Consider the following 19,539-nt stretch of genomic DNA (forward strand, 5'->3'; position numbering starts at 1 on the left):
AATATAATAAATAAATAAAATAAATAAATAAATAAAAGGCAAGAAGCCAAAGTACTAGAATAAATCAATTTCATTGTTTATGTATAATGTACCTCTTTGGTTAAATGCTTTCCTTTTAAAAGACTTTTTTTAAAAAAATGTACAAAATCCAAATATTTTATGGCTACCTATCAAATTCCATAGCTGTGTTCAGATCATATCTACAGATGTCAGCTCTACAAGGCAGTGACTTATCAAGCTGTTGATGTTCTATACACTTGGAAGGAGGAAGTATATAGATAAGGTGACAATACAAATTCATTCATTCACTCACTCATACATTTATCACATTTGTATAACTGCCATCTCACATATGCAATCCTGAGTGGCATACAATATTGTGCATGTGACAATTCGAGAGAGATAGTAGTGGCTAGGTACAATTGTTACTAATTTGCTCTTTAATCAGGGGGGGAAACTGGGTAAATTAGAGAAATTAGAGAAATTATATCACAACTTCCTAATGGTCATGAGTGGTTAGAATGCAGAACTGCCGGCTGCCAGCAGTTCGATTCTGACCAGCTCAAGATTGACTCAGCCTTCCATCCTTTCGAGGACGATAAAATGAGGACCCAGATTGTTGGGGGCAATAGGCTGACTCTGTAAACCACTTAGAGAGGGCTGTAAAGCCCTGTAAAGTGGTATATAAGTCTAAGTGCTGTTGCTATTGCTATCATAGCAAAGAAAGAAAAAAAATAGTTTTCCAAGGTATTAAAAGAATATATCACAAGGTGAGTGTATGAATCTGTCCATCTTCTTGACCATTATATTTTTATCACTATAATGATGTATCTTTGATTGTACTGATGCCAGGTTTGGACACTCAAGGTGATCTGAGCTGAAAGCTAAATTGACCAAAGGAAAGAATTTTAGCATTTGTTGAGCCAAATTAAATACTATGTGCCTGAGCTATGTATGGTAATTATGATGCCAATCAATGGATTTAGTTTAGGTTTTCACATCTATGGGTTGTTTTGTAAACAACATAGCAAACACTTCTCTCCTGCACCATCATGGGCCATTTATAATAGTGTAATATAGTGGAAGGGACGCGGTGGCTCAGTGGGTTAGGACACTGAGCTTGTCGATCAGAAGGTCGGCAGTTTGGTGGATCAAATCCCGAGTGCCGCGTAACAGAGTGAGCGCCTGTTACTCGTCCCAGCTTCTGCCCACCTAGCAGTTCGAAAGCACGTAAAAATGCAAGTAGAAAAATAGGGACCACTACGGTGGGAAGGTAACAGCGTTCCGTGCACCTTTGGCGTCTAGTCATGCCGGCCACATGACCACGGAGACGTCCTCGGACAAACGCTGGCTCTTCGGCTTTGAAACGGAGATGAGCACCGCCCCCTAGAGTCGGAAACGACTAGCACGCATGTGCGGGGGAACCTTTACCTTTACCTTAATATAGTGGAAGGGCAAAGCTATCCAAGTAAAAGAGAAAAAAAGAAAGAAAGAAAGAAAGAAAGAAAGAAAGAAAGAAAGAAAGAAAGAAAGAAAGAAAGAAAGAAAGAAAGAAAGAAAGAAGAGACCTTGTGCAAGTTCAAAGTTCACAGTGATACCACTATGGGGTTCCACAGGATATATAAAAGAAAGTCAAGATCCGCCCCAACAGTGTGATCAACGCTTTTACAACTGCCATCTTTATCTTGTGGGCCACATACCCAGAAGACACCCTCTGGATGTCAAAAAGAAATATCTATTTTAGAGACCAGACTTTCTTAACTTCAAGTGCCCCATCTGAATACAGGTGACATTTAGCATGTCAAAGAAACTGATGGTGAAAAACCCTTGGATGATACATTTTAAAAGCACAGCTAATTCCAGTTTCAGAGAATAAATATTTTAGAAAGACCCATCTATTTCAGCATTGGTCTGCTTCCCAATTAAAACTAGATGTATTTAACAAGAGCAAGAGGATTATTTCCCTTAAATATAAAATTTTCAAGGACACCCCCCCCAATTTTGTATTAAAATATTTTGCTTTACATTTTATAGGCTACTATTCTAAGTACATTGTCAAAAACTGTTAAAAATGCTGCAAGCTGTACACTAAGCACAGCTCAACAGCGCCACCATGCGAACCTAACGTGCTTGTGTTTATTCTTCCTAACTCCTCCGAGTAATGATTTTAATAAAATATTTTTCTTTACATTGTACACTTTGCCTGATTTTAAACATGTTCTCCAAAAGGGGAAGTCATTCCTGTTAGCCAGCGAGTCCTTGGTGGTCTCTGAGTTTGGCTGTTTTCTTGCAGATGTTTTATTACCCAAACTAGGTAACATCAGCAGTGAGCACCCATTTCAACTCTGACCTACAAATATTCTCCTTTATTGGGATTTCTTTTTTAGAAGAAATGAAATAGCAAAATAAAAAAGTCAGGTATTCCTATACAAATCACAAGTTCAGCTCTGATACTGGTCCCTTTTCTCATAATTGATTTTGAATTAAATATTATTTCCATTAGAAATAAAAAATAGCAATAGCAGTAATAATGCAATTAATCGTGGGGAATTAGCCTGAAGATCTATCTGATGGTATGGAAAAATCACAACTTGGAGTGTAAGTGGCAAGGAGAGAAAAGAAAGAAGTATGTGTGCCAGTGAAATCTAAAAGAACAGGGAAGGATACAATTGAGGTGAATAAAGATTATTAGTAATGGAGCAGGCACATGATTAATGAATGAAAAAGCTACAATGTATGTCAGAGGGTATGAAAACTAGGTTGTTAGGTGAACATAAGGAATAGAGAAATCTATGCTCAATGGTAGTACTATGTTTCCCAAAATTAAGACCCGGTCTTATATATTTTTTTGCCTCCAAAAGAGGCACTAGATCAGTGATGGCGAACCTTTTAAGAGACCGAGTGCCCAAACTGCAACCCAAAACCCACTTATGTATTGTTGGATGCCAAGTGGGCGTGGCCCATTGGGTGGGCGTGGCTGCGGTGGTAACGGCAGACTCGTTGGGACTAAAAGGTTCAATCAATCAATTCCAACTTTGTGACATCTTTTTTTCCCCGCGAGAAGTTGAAATTGATTGATTGAACCTTTTTTTTTTTGCACACAGCGGCGGAGGCCTAAAACGAAAAGGTTTTATGAAACCCAGCTGAAGGTCTAGGACTTGGGTGATGCCGCACATGCCCACAGAGAGCTCTGCGTGCCACCTGTGGCACACGTGCCATAGGTTTGCCACCACGGCACTAGATGTTACTTTCATAGAATGTCTTACCTTAGGACCACCACAGCCAGGCCTCCCACACCCCGACACCTGTCACACCACTGATTGACTTCTGCAGCTGTTTGTCACCGCTTGAGGCCGGACACCATGTGGCACATTGCGCCGTTGCCGCTCCTCCCGGCAGTACACCGCATGGTGCTTTGTGCCATTTTTGCTGCTTGTGGCAGGACACTGCGTGGCTCTTTGGGCCGTTTCCAAAGCGGAAATGGCCCGAAGTGCCACGTGGCCACCTGCCGCAAACAACAGAAGTGGACCGAACCGCTGCAGAAGCAGCGGAAGTGGGCTGAAGTGCCATGCAGCATCCTGCTGGGAGGAGCAGCAACGGTGCAAAGCACCACATGGTGTCTGGCCACAAGTGGCGGCAAGCGGCCGCAGAAGTCAAGTAGCGGTGCAACAGGTGTCGGGGTGTGGGAGGCCTGGCTGTGGCGGTCCTACTGGGAAGGTGAGCGGGTGCAGGGCATGTGGGGCAGATTCACCCCCCCATCCTAGCTTGACTTTTAGGGTGCGCCTCACACCCAAACTAGGGCTTAGTTTTGGAGTAGGGTTTATATTAGGCCCACCGCCAAAAATCAAGCTAGGGCTTACTATCGGGCTGGGTTTAACTTTTGGGGAAACATGGTAACTGTGAGAGGGCTCTAAGTGTCCTGCCACTTAACTATGAACCAGAAGTATGCTGCAGTTGCCTTAAAAGTCAATGCAGTCCCAGGCTACATCAATAGAATGATACCATCAAGATCATGAGGTGATAATACCACTTTAAACCACACTACTGAGACCACGGGACGCGGTGGCTCAGTGGGTTAGGACGCTGAGCTTGTCGATCAAAAGGTCGGCAGTTTGGCGGGTCAAATCCCGAGTGCTGTGTAACAGAGTGAGCACCTGTTACTCGTCCCAGCTTCTGCCAACCTAGCAGTTCGAAAGCACGTAAAAATGCAAGTAGAAAAATAGGGACCACTACGGTGGGAAGGTAACAGCGTTCCATGCGTCTTTGGCGTCTAGTCATGCTGGTCACATGACTACAGAGATGTCCTCGGACAAGCGCTGGCTCTTCGGCTTTGAAACAGAGATGAGCACCGGCCCCTAGTCGGAAACGACTAGCACGCATGTGCGGGGGAACCTTTACCTTTACCTTACTGAGACCATACCTGGAATATACTGCATCCAGTTCTGGTCACCATGACATAAAAAAGATGTTGAAACCTTAGAAAGTGTGCAAAGAGCAACAAAGATTATAAGGAGTCCAGAGGCTAAACTGTACAATGAACAAGTTAATTAAGGAAACTAGGTATGTCTAATCAAATGAAGAGAAGGACTAGGAGTGACACAATAGCTGTGTTGCAGTAACTGAGGGGCTATCACAGAGAAGAGGGGGTCAATTTATTTTCCAAAGCACCCAAGAGCAAGATAATAAATAATATGTGGAAACTTGTTAAAAAGAGATTGAGCCTAGAACTAAGGAGAAAATTCCCGATAGGGAGAATTAATGGAAGTTTCCTCTTGGAGATTTGGGTGCTCCATCACTGGAAGTTTTTAAGAATCAAATGGATGAATATTTTTCCAGGATGGAATAAGATCTCCTGCACTGAGATGGGGGCTAGACTGGAAGACCTTTGAGGTCCTTTCCAACCCTATGATTCTATATTAAAAAATATGAGAATAATAGAATAGCTATAATTGGTTCAATTATTTAGCAGGGAGTTGTGTTAATATCTCCTTAACCTTATATAGCTATGGATAAAAGAATGTGCGCATGTGTGATATTTGTGATTATTCTCTGCATACAAAGTCTACCAAAGCCAAGTGCTATTTGTTCAATTTTTAAAGATGCACAGGATGACAAATCTAATGACATGCACTTTAAAATTGGTGACTTTGAAATCAAAAGAACAATTTGTAAAGATACAATTTTCAGTGGAAGCCTTCTTTTCCTTATGTCAGAAAATAAATCATGATAACCATTTCTATACTTCCAACTAAGAATCATGTGAAGGTTCCCTAAAGATATATTTTCCAATTTGCAAAATTTTCTAGTTTGCTTTGTTATAGATTGTCTATCTTTTTCCACCTCAAAACCTGCATTATTTTTCTATTACATGGTCTGCAGAAAATTAAGCCTATATCTATGAAGAGGGAGGAATCTGTTACAGCTGCAAGAGCACTCTCGAACACATTTCAAAGACAAAAAGCTAAAACAAATTCTATCATTTATTGCTTATTAACACAATAGTATTAATATTTGGTTTGTGATGAAAAAATATATTAATTTTTTTACCTTATTCATTGCTAAGTGTTCTTATTTAGTATAGTTCTAAATATTTGTTTTCACATCTTAAGTATGTTTCTACCCAAGTATTATGACCCTTAAATATAAGAAACATTTGATTTGATTTTTATTTTTTGGCATGTAGCAGGCAAATTTATTATTAGAATTCCACAATCTCAGATTTTATTTTAAAAAACATTTTAACTGCCATAGTTTAACATTATGTTCAGACAAATCAATTAGTAGTACTGTTGTCCTATATCATTGAGAACTGGCATTTTGTTAATAATAGTAAGAGGCCCTGAAGCCTTCTTGGTTTAACTTTTAAGCATTGCCTACCATTGTTTATTATAAATGGAATATCAATTTTCAAATGTTGTAGAACATTTACAATGGATAAAATTGAGCCAAGGTAACTTTTTGTATAAAAAGTTTTTTAGTTCAACAGAACAATTTCTAAAAAGGGATACTTAGGACTGTAGGTGTACTATGCATGTTAATTGAGAAGATATATTAAGTTCAATGGAGACTTCTTTCAGGAATAGCAATAGCTATAGCACTATACAATGTCAGCGTAATTGCCCCCATCAATCTGAGTCCTCCTTTTACTGACCTTGGAAGGATGGAAGGCTGAGTCAACTTTGAGCAGGTCAGGATTGAACTCTTGGCTGTGGGGAGATCTAGCCTGCAATACTGCATTCTAACCACTGTGCCACTTTGGCTCTAGGAAAATGTACATACAGTACAGCTTTAAATATTTAGCGAAGTATTTTAAGACTTATGGTTTATGCTGAGACTTCAAATTTAGTGTCCTTGATATAGCAACCTGCGGTATCTAGATTTTCTTTCAGTGCTTAACAAATCAAGGCTATTATATAATATCTGCCCATGATATGTGATTTAATTATGGTTCTCTACATCATAATCAATTTCCTTCTTGCTCACAGCGTAATCCTATCCATTTCTATATAGCCCCACTGATTTTCCTGCCAGAAAAATGTCCAAGATTTCAGCCTTAATATGAGGCACATTTCTCTCATTCATTTTAGTTGCAATAAACTGATAATTATGTGACTTTTACCTGGACCCGCAAGCATTATAAAAAAATTAAATGTCACTGTATACAAACATGAAACAATATTACCCAAGCATGGTAAAAAGGCAGTATAATAATTGGCTGACATCAAATCAAACTTATTTTCAATCACTTGTTACACATGTACAATGAAAACAGTCCACATTTTATGATTTCTGGAATGATCAAAATGTTTGTACATTCACATTATTTGGGGAATATGGGTAAAATTTTCCTGATCTTTAAGAAGTAATTATTGATGGTACCCTTATAAAAACAGTCCAGTGTCTGCAAAAAACCTATATGTTTCGTATTTATTCCATTACAAAGAAAAATAAAGAATACTTTTATTTTCCTTGATGAAGTTTTAAAATTGTAACCCCTTATTTGTAGCAAAAAGCTCTAGAACAGTTTTTAGAAACCAAAGTGTTACCACATAAACCTCTGGATTTCCTCATTATTTGGCCAGTAAAATGGTTTGTTCAAAAAGAAATACAACGTTACTGCATTCACCAAAATGTATATAATCAACTCTAAGAAAAGATTCAAAAGCGATGGCATAGGAATATTAAGCCTATATATAATATATGGCAAAATGAAATAACGGAATTCTAGAAGCTTCTGTGGAACCGTGACTGCAAACAGACATACAAAATATACTAAGTTCCAGAAAACAGATTTTGACTTCAGTGCATCTGTGAAACTCCAGCCAGCAAATATATAAACTGGAACTAACATGTACTTGACCAGCTCATGTCTTTGAAAGATTTTTCTCCACACATAAAATGTGTAATGTCTGTTATCTGCAAGCAAATACTTATGCGCATAAGTAAATTTCCAGACAAGGAATAAAGAAACAATTGTCAGGATACTATATCGCAGAAAATAGATCCTCACTGAATGGAGAAAATTGATAAATTTACTGGGCGTCACTATAAGAGGGAAGGAAAAAAAAAGACTAAAAGAAAAAAAATAAAATAGCTGAGGGAAGTGCAGACAGGCTTCATGGCTGCTCCTGTCCCCAAGAACGATGCCACCATTGAGGACAATGAAAGCAGCGAATGCCATCATTACAGTAATGTATGGCCATATCAAGAGAATCAGATTGCTCAAGTTTTTAAATGATGTAAAGTACCCAAGGACAAATCTAACAATCCTGATTGATTCTGAAAAGACGTTTTGTGTTGGTAAGTTTTTCTTCTCTTTGCTTTTCAGTAATTCCACTTTCCAGCCTTCACTCAGCTTTTCTGCAACAATACTTCCACCACAGAAGACAGTCCATACAATATTCGTCTGGCGAAACATGACCCCACAAAATCCAAGGAATGCTGAGGTTTTATGATTGCCATAAAGGCACATTAAATAGGCAAAGAGGATAAAAAACGTGGAACCTGTATCAGTATAATAAAGGAATGTAAAAAAATAAAGAGTTGGAAATATTGCTAGTGTCAAGGTTGACAGGATTCTCTGGAATCCAGAGGCAGCCTAAAAATGGAGGAAATACAAGAAAAAGAATCAGAGCTATTGTTTCTAATAAAAATCAAAAACAACATGGGCAAATTCGTGAGAAACTTGAAATAGAAATAACAAGATAAAACCATTGGCATTAAACTGTAGCTCACCATGTTAAAGTTCATTGTTAGAAATTCATCTCCTAAAAATGTGTTGTCCAATTAATGAAATTTTGAATAATCGTATTGCTGCATTTCATTTAATTATGTTTGCCCATGAGCAAAAACATTTATAGTCAAATTTGGTTCTATCATTCACACATTGACATAGAAAGCATCACTTTAGAAGAAGCAATTTTGTTCCTTTTACATGCATAAAAAGTTCCCTTTACTAGTTAAGGCCACCATTTGCAAATTTTATAATTACCATACAGGTGCACCAAACACATATTTAAAATAAAACCTCTCACTGAAACACCTGCTATTTGATTATTTGTAGATTTTGTTTAATAGTCAGGAATGATTAAGGAATGGAATTAAAGGTGAGGGAAGATAATTATTATTAATAATAAAAGATGAAGAAGCAGCAGGAGCAGAAGAAAATGTATATTGTATGTAGATGTAAAGCAAAGTACAGGGAGAGAAAAGATATGTCTATTTTTTGTCCAATCTGGCTTTCAAACACTCATCACTACCACCACCATCCCAAAAAGAAATGTAGACAATGTCTTTTAAAAGCTCACTTCCCTATCATAAGATAATATAGTGTCATAAGACTTGACAGGAAAAAAATCTGTTTTTTAAAAAATTTAATAAATTATTACTACTAAGTTTAAACCGACTTTAGATTCTAAATGAGGTAAGACAACTAAAAAGCCACAAAGGTGAGATACCCTGGGAGTGGGAAATAAGCATGGCTTATTACATAACAACACAGGTAGTCTTCAACTTACAACAGTTCATTTAGTGACTGTTCAAAGTTACAATGGCGCCAAAAAAAAGTGACCTGTTCACATTTCTTTTTGACACTCATGACCGTTGCAGCATCCCCCTGGTCACACAATTTACATTTGGAAGCTAGGCAACTGGATCATATTTATGACGGTTGCAGTGTCCCAGGATCGTGTGATCATCGTTTGCAACCTTCTGAGAAGCAAAGACAATGGGGAAGCCAGATTCACTTAACAACCGTGTTGCTAATTTAACAACTTCAGTGATTCACTTAACAAAGGTTGGCAAGAAAAATCGTACAATGGGGCAAAACTCACTGAGCAAATTTCTCAGTTAGCAACATAAATTTGGGGCTTGACTGTGGCTGTGAGTTGAGGACTACCTGTAAAATAGAGCTGTGAACAACAGATAGTTGCAGGCCTAACATTAAGAACGTGTATTTGGCAGGTGTGCAGAAAGAAACAGAAGACCTCAGAATTTTGTCAAATATTAGTCTTGCTTCATGTAGCGTGAAACTGTTTTAAATATTTTAAGAGCTATTGTGTAGAGTGAAACTATTTTAAATACGAGGGCAATTCGGGAATAAACCTCTGTTTGGTTGTCAACGACAGACACTCGCAGATATAGAACGTTTATTATACACATCAGAAAACTACAACACTGATAACCAAATGGAGGTTTATTTCCGAATTGTCCTCGTACAATATTCAGCACCTACCTTTTTATGGTGTATCCTGCAGAAGAGCAAATATAATAAATAGAAGTTTCCGGTGCTGAAAAGCAGATTAATGAATCGGAGGATCCCTGTAGAGCAGAAGAGGCTTTCAGACCACCCGAACAGCCAGGCGGTGGGCTTCAGAATTCCAACTGACAGCAAGTACAAACCAGGCAAAGTGGTGACCATTGGATCCCACTATTGGAAAAAGAAAATAAAAAAATATTACAAATGCATAACCAAAGAAAACCCCCACCTATAACAGGAAAAGGAGAATGCAAATTAAATTAAATTAAATTAAAATTTAACTAGACATTCCTATATAGGAATTGTGTATCTCCTTTGTATGTGTTCCAAAGTAGCCAAATCCAATGTTTAAAAGTATTGAAGCTGAGTGTTGCTCCTACTCAGGAGGATCATGAATGTTGAATAACAACAACCAAGCAATTTAGAATTTTTTTTAAAAAAATGAAACTGTAAGGGGAAGAGCATATCTCTTTCTCTACTTCGCTCAACTGGAAAGAATCATTTTGAAAAACCATTTAGGAGAATCATTTAACAATAAGGTTACAGTAAAAACATAATAGGACATTTAGGCAACGAGTGGCCTTCTTCTGAGCAGAAAATTAATACGGTACTGTGATCCAATACCTTTAACTATACGGGTGACAACGTTCAGTAAACCTTATTAGGACAAATACAGGTAATCCTCGACTTACGACCACAATTGAGCTCAAAATTTCTGTTGCTAAGGGAGACATTTGTTAACTGAATTTTACCTCATTTTACAACCTTTCTTGCCACAATTGTTAAGTGAATCATTGCAGTTGTGAAGTTACTAGCACAGTTGTTAAGTGAATCTGGCTTCCCCATTGGCTTCGCTTGTCAGAAAGTTGCAAAAGGTGGTCACATGATCCCAGGGCACTGCAACCATCATAAATAGGAGTCAGTTGTCAAGCAATTTTGAACAACACGTGACCATAGGGAAGCTGCAACAGTCGTGTGAAAAATTGTCATAAGTCACTTTTTTTTCAATGCCGTTGTAACTTTGAATGGTCACTAAATGAACTGTTGTAAGTCGAGGACTACCTGTAACTATCATTCCCTGCTTTTCTGAAATAAGTGGGATGGAGGCCTCTAAACACTCTTTCTCTGACAGCTCTCTTTGGAACTCTCTTTCCTCTGAAGTTTGAAAAGCCCCTTCTATATTAGCCTTAGGGAAGTATTTAAAAAGGGACTATTCAAGAGGATTTTTATATTCAAGTACAAGTTATTTGTTTTTTGGTTTTTTTGGGTTAGAATTTATACCTTTTGATGCTACTTGGTGTGTTCAGTTTTTACTTTTTGACCTGTGACTTTTCACTGAATGTACTTCAGTTTGCTCAATCTAATGATAGGCTAAAATCAATCTATTAAATAAATAAAATTACATTATTAGGTTTATTCTAATTCAGAAACAGCGTGCAACTTCTCAGGTTCATCAAAACTCTTCGGTGGACTAGGTGTACAAATAGAAAAGCAGGGCACCTAAAAGTTAAAATTGCATAGGTTTATTTAATCAATCCTATCAGAATGGAATCTAGATCTGTATGATCAATATTTTTCATAATGCGTTTAAAAAGTGTGCTGTGTAATTCAAATATTTTTGTCCCTCTAATTCCTTTGATTTGTATATAAAAACATACATATATAAAACAGAAGTACTAACTAGAATGAAACAGAAACCTAGTTTAGTATCATGGTCAGAAGCACTGAATTAAAACCAGGGGAAGACTAGTTCTTCTCCTGCCTTTGGTTCAAAGGCAAGTGGGTGAACTTGGGCCAGTCACTCTCTCTCAACCCTAGGAAGCAGACAATGACAAACCACTTCTGAAATATCGCCAGGAAAAATACAATGTAGGAATTTGTCCAGGCAATCGTCAGGAGTTAAGACTAACTGCAAAGCAAACTACAATGTAGGAATTTGTCCAGGCAATCGTCAGGAGTTAAGACTAACTGCAAAGCAAACTACAATGTAGGAATTTGTCCAGGCAATCGTCAGGAGTTAAGACTAACTCCAAAGCAAAAAAAATAATAATAGAGCATCTCCTTAGTTCTTACTTAGAACTGTTTGTTTAAAGCAAAACACAATTTCTACGTAGAGAAAATAAAACAAGAAAATATTTCAGTTCCTTGTTATTTCCCCCAAATTCTCCAAACACTATATTAACACAATTTAACAAAATATCACTTTAATTAATAGGACTAAAAATAACAACAATAGTGGATAGATAGACGGGTCGATATTGACCACTTTGGGGAACCCTGATCTAATAGAAACCGGAGGAGATTGTGCTCTCCTCGCTCCAAAACGTGGCCTTCAGATTTGAAGAACCCCAACTCCCATCAGCCCCTTCCAGCAAAGGCAATGGTGAGGCAGGATGGGAGTTGTCGTCCAAAAGAACCTGAAAGCAAGAGGCTGGTCCTGTGCGGTGCTTCGTGTAAGCAGGATAGAGAAATGATAGGGGGAAAGGGGGGGGTAGGATACTTGCAGGATACTAATAAAGAAAGCAATCCCAAGAAGTCACTTTGCAGCCTGCAAACCCCCTTTTGCCTCCGCAATTCGGAGCGGAGCCGGACTCGGGGATCCGCCCGCTCGCTCGCCTGCCTACCTACCTGCTGGAAGCGACCCGCGCAATAAGCTTGCGCCTGAGGAACGTGGAAGGCCTCGTCCATGTAGGCCGCCCGCTGTTGCCGGTTGAACGCCGAGAAGAGCAGGCAGGAGGCGAGGAAGGTGCAGCTAAAGGCCGCCGAGAAGTAGGAGGCCTCGGAGCGCTCCATGGCGCGGCTCCCGTCCGGTTTGGCCCAAGCACCGCGGGGGGCCTCGGAGAGGTGGATGGCAGAGCGGACGGGCGGCGCTGCCGGGGACGGGCTTCGGGGAACGAGGGGAGGCCGAGGCGGGCCTCTACGGCGGAGAGGCCTTCCCGGCGGCAAACTAGTCGGCTAGAGGGAAGGAGGAGCCTCGGCGGGCCGCTGTTCTTGGCCCGCATGCAGGTTTCTGGGCCTCGCCCGGCTGCGCCCCCCACCCCACCCCCAGATAGGAAAACGGGTGGGAGGGGGGGCTTACTTTGCAGCCCTCGTGAAAAATTCTCCTCTTCTTCTGCTCTCTTTCTGCATGTTTCTTGTTAATAAACTATGATTGGGGGGGGAAGAGGTTGTAACGTTGCCTGGAGAGCACCGTAGGAAAGACGGTATAAAAATGCCCTTAAGCAAGGATCCAATGCATGCCTTGGCCTTTTTTTAAACAAAAAGACCAAACGCGTTAAGAAGAAGGGTGGGCTGAGTGCAAGCGTTATTCCCGCTCGCGGCCCAGTTTGTAACATTTGAGAATTAAAATACAAAAATACAAAAGCAAATAGTAGGTAGGACCCAGTGGGGTGAGAAAGAAAAGGGCAAAAGAAAAGAAAAGGCGTTGACTTCCGACTTCCTTTGTTGCAGTAGAATAAAGCATTAACTTTCGAACCTCAACTTTTGAGTTTTCCATAGTAGTATAAACTAGCCATTTCAGGGACAACAAATCAAGCTAATCAGTAAAACCCAAAATCAAGGTTTCATTTATTTCCACCTCAAGCACGAAATCCAGAAGCGGTGCTCATGTCGATTAGCTTAGAAGGAGTAAAGTTCAAATAAGAATAATTCAGTAAAAAATTAAAATAACCGCCTTTATGTAATTTGTCATTTTTATTGGTTGATTTGATTTTTATCTCACCAACTCAAAAATGGAGAACCTAAATTATATTCCATAAACTATATATATACTACATAGGTAAAAGGTAAAGGTTCCCCCACACGTGCATGCTAGTCGTTTCCAACTCTAGGGGCCGGTGCTCATCTCCATTTCAAAGCTGAAGAGCCAGCGCTTGTCCGACATCTCCGTGGTCATGTGGCCGGCATGACTAGACGCCAAAGGCGCACGGAACGCTGTTACCTTCCCACCGTAGTGGTCCCTATTTTTCTACTTGCATTTTGACGTGCTTTCGAACTGCTAGGTTGGCAGAAGCTGGGACGAGTAACAGGCGCTCACTGTTACGCGGCACTCGGGATTCGACCCGCCAAACTGCCGACCTTCTGATTGACAAGCTCAGCGTCTTAACCCACTGAGCCACCACGTCCCTTTATATACTACATAAACCCACTCAATTTGGTTTAATGTTATTATTGGATAGACCACTAGGCCACACTTCATAGGAATCTAGGATAGATCTGATGCCTTCTAGTCATCTGACAGAATTAACCTTTAAATTTCATTTCCAAACGTAACTTTTAAATGTTTATAAATGTTCTAGGTTTGAAGGAGCTTACTGTTCTGGTACAAGATGCAGTGTTTAAGACATCGGTTAGAATTATTTCCTGACTGTGTTGTGACTCTTATCCTATTTAATGGAGTGAAAAATGCTGCTACTCTGCGGAAGAAAGCAATGGAAGGTACTATTGATGGAGCATTAATTAATCCTTCAATGGTAAGCAATTTGTTTCCATTGTACATATTCAGTAACATGTTCAAAATTAATTAGGTCATATTCTGTCTGTAAAAAAAATTCCGTGAATAGAAACTTTTAAAGGAGATAAATAATTTTCACCTGAACTTTAAAATGACTGCCCAAACTTTTGGAACATGATTTCTAGTGATTTTTTTCCCCTTCCTGACCCTATTTCTCTGAGAAGTGTTTTGTTGAAGTTCTTTTAAACAGAATAGATATTATTTATTCCCCTGAAAACTAAATTATAAATATTAAGACAACTGATGGGTGTCTTATCTTTCCATGGGTAAAAATGTGATGCATGGTTTAAATTTTAATATAAATACAGAGTTAGTCTAAATGTACTCTTTCATTACAGTAATATTCCATTCCATATCTGTAAGTAACAGGATTGCTTTCCTAAAGTTTTTGTTCTGGAACTGATACAGCAGTTGAAAATTTCATTATGTTTTCTCTGGCAGGTTGTTGATCCTTTTCAAATACTAGTAGCAGCAAATAAAGCTGTTCATCTCTACAAAAGTGGCAAAATGAAGACAAGAACACTTAATGCTGAAATCATATTCAACCTTTCACCAAATAATAATGTGAGATATTTATAACTAGGACTGAGATATTGCAGACCCTCTGCTTTATTTCATACAGTTTCAAACTCTGTAGAAATATTAACTGTATTCTTTGGGCTATCATTTTATTTATCTTCTACTTTGTGGGTTGATGTACTGTCAGGAGAAAAAGTGAAAGAAACGTTGGATTATAGCGAGAAAGGAAGAGAAAAAAAGTACTGTAATCCCAATACAAGAAGCTTCACCTACTATTGGGATTTGTTTTGTTTTTGCTAGCCCCCAACTGCAACTCCCCATTTTACTGAAAAACAAAGCATAAGCAAAGCAGAAGAGCTGTGGTGGCCCAGTGGTTAGAATGCAGCATTGCAGGCTGACTCTGCCCACTGCTAGGAGTTCAATTCTGATTGGCTTAAGTCTTCCATCTTTTCTGAGGTCGGTAAAACGAGGAGACAGATTATTGGGGGTAATAATGCTGATTCTGTAAACCACTTAAGAGAGTATTGTAAAGTACTATGAAGCAGTATATAAGTCTTAAGTACTATTGCTATAACATACCCTGAAATGTTAGCCATTAATTTGTACTACGTTCTAAATCACCTTTTTTCAGTGAAATATTATATATAAATAGAAATATTATATATAAATTGGCTTACCCATGAAGAAAATTAATTGAAAGATTTGGATTTATTATCCATCACTTAACTATTTTCTATTTTTCTGTTGAAAATATAGTGTATATGATTAGAGATAAGCAATATTGCATACTATGTGATTCAGTATTACAAATGAAACTTAATTATAGTTTATATATCTTTGGTGCCCTTGGGAATTTCCCCTTGTTTCGTCTCTCTATCTCTGTGCCAGAAAATTTGGAGGACAGTGTTTTGAATCTTCTGCCTGATGTTTCATGTGCGATCCAGCATACTGGCGGGAGAATTCTGGGAGTTGAAGTCCAGACATTTTCAAACTGCCATGGTTAAGAAACACTGCTATAGCTGTTACAATAGAAATAGACCTGACCTGTGTAGCTTTGGTTTCTTAGTCTGGTCCACCTTATTGAGCTGACAGGATTTTGTATTAGTATTCTGCTATCAGGAGAAAAGTGGGGGATCGAGGTTATATTTTCACAGCAAGCAGATAGAAACCCAGTAGCATTCTTGGTCATTTGGGGTTTCCAATGTCAAAAAGTGCTCCAAAGGTAATAACCTTTAAAGCCCTACATGGCTTAGGCCCGGAGTACTTGCGAGACCACCTGCTGCCATTATCAACCTCCCATCGCCCGGTTCGCTCCCACAGAGTCGGCCTCGTCAGGGTGCCGTCGGCCAGGCAATGCTGTCTGGCGACCCCCAGGGGGTAAGCCTTCTCTGTGGGCACGCCGACCCTCTGGAATGAACTGTTCCGGAGCTGCGGATGGCCCCTGACCTTCGGTCTTTCCGCCGTGACCTGAAGACTTGGTTATTCCAACAAGCGGGTCTGGACTATGTTTTTTAAATTTGGCTTTTATTGAGTTAAATTGTCATGTATCTATTACATTTATTGTTTAATTCTTTTTAAAATTTTGTATTTTATGTTTCTTAAATTTTTGTTGTGAGCCGCCCTGAGTCCTTAGGGAGAAGGGCGGCATATAAATTCAATAAATCTAATCTAATCTAATCAAAGGGAATTCACCCCGTGATCAAATTCTCTGGACACGTTTTTTTATTTGAAAATGGGTGAAGGGATATTAAACTATTTACAAACAATATTTCAATGCTGACTAAAAGTATTGAGCTGAAAGAAGGAAATATTAAATACCTTATTTTCATTTAAATGAAAATAATGAACGAATAAGTAGTTCATTGGATCTTCTAAATGGGAAAGATTTTTTTGAAATAATGTCTACATTGTTAGGTATGACTAATACAAACCTACATTCTCCTTTAATATTAGATTACAGATGCCTTCAAAAAATTTGGCATTTCTGATACAGACTCTGCAGTACTCATAGTTTTGATTGAACACGAAGAGAAAACTGTGAATCTGAACAATCTAATAAGTCAAGTAGATGGCCAGCAAGTTTCCATAGCTGATCTCTCTGAAATAAGTGACATACAGAAAATTAAGAAGGTTTGTTTCAACTTCTCTAAGTAAGAAGGTATAGTAAATAAGAGCATTTTAATAAATTAAAACATTGAAGTTTCAGTTTAGTGTAACAGGTAGGGTAATTTTCTCTCAAATATGGATGTATAAGATTACAACCATATTAAAAAGTGTTTGTTTAATCATTCACATACATACCCCCACCTCCCCACCCACCCACCCCTGCCAATCTGGATTGGTTTCAGTTGCCTGGAAATCTAAATGTGAATGTAGTTAAACCTTTTCCTAACTTCCAGCTATGTATTTGGAGAGCAGCAGAAGGACCTATAAACTAGGGGTAAGCAACTTGTAGGCTGTAAGTGTGTTTGGAATTGTCATGTCTCCTGTGCTGCTGAAATTCAGTGGAACATATTAGTCCACTGAACTGAGTTTCTGGCTTCTTTCTGCACTTCCACATTTTAAGAAGAGGTTTCTTGAAATACTTTCTTTTTTCTCTCCATGGCTACTGCATCAGTATCCCTTTCAGTGCAACTCTGAAGTGTAAAGCTGCCACTGGTATCTGGTCTCCAGGCGTTGAGTAAATGACCCCCTCGCTTCAAACCATTTTAAACAAAAAAAACCTTGTAGAATCATGCTGTCTCTTGGGAAAGTCACCATTTTATTATCTTTGCAGGTATACAAGTTGACTCCACAAGAAGAAAAAATGGGCACCCTGCTAGATGGCATCATTTGCAGAATGGCAACAAAAGAAATATGACTGCATTAGAATGATAGTAGCTTATTCTGAAAGAAATGTTGTTATTTTAAATTTTTTCCTCCCTTGTTATGCCAGTATTAGATGTATTGGAATCTCTGATTTGGTTTGAAACACAATGTTGTTATTACACGAAGCAGAATGATGCAGCTTTTTAAAGTGCTCTGCTGCCACTAATTAAATAATTGTCAGTTTTAAATACTGAAATTTAAAAATGCAGAATTCTGAAGCCATTTCCCTGCTTTACATGTCACCTTGATTCTTTGACTCAAAGTCTCAATTTTTTTTCTGGGAAACACAGAGCAATGAATAAAATTGCAACAAATTGTCAATAGAATTCTTTGACAATGAAAAAATGGAAACTTATTTTGTACTGATTCCCTGCTTTCATTTCAGTCTAATGAAAGTCTCATAGAAATCATACTCCCGTTCCAAACAGAGACTCTTTCCATGTGATAAAATTGAGAGTTAATCTGAGTTCTCCGGGAGTTGATTCTGCTTCTTTGCAGCATCTCCACAGCCATATTTCTAACAATGGGATGTACTAGTTCAGGGGTAGGCAACCTTCAGGAATACTGGGAGTTGAAGTCCACGAGTCATAAAAGAGCCAAGGTTGCCTACCCCTGGACTAGTCATTTGTTTTCATAGGTACTGTTAAGTTTCTTCCATCTCACTCTATTCTCCTGCCCCTTGGCCAAACTTTGTATTTTGAGGTAATCATCTCTTCTTTGATTAGATGGACCCAACACAGATAAAATCTGCTTTGCTGTAACCCTAATTTTCTTTTTTCTATAGTCTTATCGCAGTTGTTCCATCTTCCGGCTTCAACCAAGCATAACTGCTATAGCACGGCCATATTACCAAATCATAACTCATTCCGCTTTCTTTTTCCCTTTGGCGAAGCCTTTTGTGCTTGTTTTTGTTGTACCTTTGAATTAAAAAATGCTTTTTTTCTGGAAAAATTGATGACATTATTTTTCTTTGGGTGGTCATGGAAGTGTACTTCTTCCCAAGCTTTCTGAACACCCACAGCTGGTTTCTTGTTATTAGTAAGCTAGAAAATGCAGGTTGCACCAGACTGATATCTACAGTGCTCCAATGGAATAGGGCCAAGATCATAATTAGAAAGATTTCTCCCTTTATCTTGGATCTGAATTGCCCTAATTTAGTTTTTCTCAATTTGATACCCTCTGTTTGTCTTTGAAATACAACTGCAATGGTCATGTTGGCTGGAAAATCTGGAGGTTGTAGGATCAATACATTGTGCTAATGCTAGGTTGGGAAAGCCTGACAGCTTTAATCTTTGAACATGGAGCACTTTATTCCAAATTTTGCTTTTTTATTTTGGGCAAATAAAGTTCTATAATTCATCCAACAAAACCTAAAGTGTGTTGAATTTTCTTTATTGCTTAGGGATGTTTGAGAAGCTGAGAACAATATGTATGTGATTGCCATAAAATCTGAAACATAAGCCACTTGTTGAAAAACAAATAAAAAAGGATTAGTACAAAATACATTTGGGTACTACCCAGCTTTCCAACAGAGGATTTGAACTTGTGTCTCCATGGTTCTAGCCTAGTACCTTACAACTGCGTTAAGATTATGATATTTGCAAGATTTTCTTATGAAGGATTAGGCAACATGAAAAAGGCAACAGGCAAAAGTTTGGTTTTACAGGGTTTTTTTTAGACAAGTTACCTTTTAAAAAGCTTGTTGAGCAAGAAAGAATGATAACTAGAAATGGATGAGAAAAGGATATAGAGCTTTGAACGCAACTCAGTCTTGGTAGCACATTTTTATCATGGAAAATTAAAGATTTGTTTTCATTGCCTGACAAAGAAATGGCACATGGAATATATCATTCGTCTTGCTGGCTGAAATGAAGATGCTATT

General features: G+C 38.5%; 2 protein-coding genes across 5 annotated transcripts; one reads left to right on the forward strand and one right to left on the reverse strand.

The window, feature by feature from the left end:
• Positions 1–5,473: 5,473 nt before the first annotated feature.
• LOC308670455 (dol-P-Glc:Glc(2)Man(9)GlcNAc(2)-PP-Dol alpha-1,2-glucosyltransferase-like) lies at positions 5,474–12,613 on the reverse strand. Its single transcript, XM_081331959.1, has 3 exons — positions 12,386–12,613; positions 9,734–9,928; positions 5,474–8,098 (listed from the first exon to the last, which is right to left on the reverse strand). Exons 1-3 carry the CDS (start codon positions 12,548–12,550, stop codon positions 7,043–7,045), a joined length of 1,416 nt encoding a protein of 471 aa, XP_081188085.1. The 5' UTR covers positions 12,551–12,613; the 3' UTR covers positions 5,474–7,042.
• Positions 12,320–19,026, forward strand: TPRKB (TP53RK binding protein). 4 transcript variants are annotated; one of them, XM_081331963.1, is made up of 5 exons: positions 12,320–12,445; positions 14,056–14,229; positions 14,712–14,834; positions 16,743–16,919; positions 17,566–19,026. In XM_081331963.1, the coding sequence occupies exons 2-5, from the start codon at positions 14,086–14,088 to the stop codon at positions 17,647–17,649; spliced, it is 528 nt and encodes a 175-aa protein (XP_081188089.1). In that variant the 5' UTR covers positions 12,320–12,445; positions 14,056–14,085; the 3' UTR covers positions 17,650–19,026. The 4 variants fall into 4 exon arrangements, with proteins under 4 accessions (XP_081188089.1, XP_081188087.1, XP_081188088.1 ...); XM_081331961.1 differs by having other exon boundaries at positions 12,322–12,503; XM_081331962.1 differs by having other exon boundaries at positions 12,334–12,526.
• Positions 19,027–19,539: the final 513 nt, after the last annotated feature.

This window comes from Vipera berus, assembly GCF_964194415.1.
Source record: "Vipera berus genome assembly, chromosome: 6".
Taxonomy (NCBI): Eukaryota; Metazoa; Chordata; class Lepidosauria; order Squamata; family Viperidae; genus Vipera; species Vipera berus.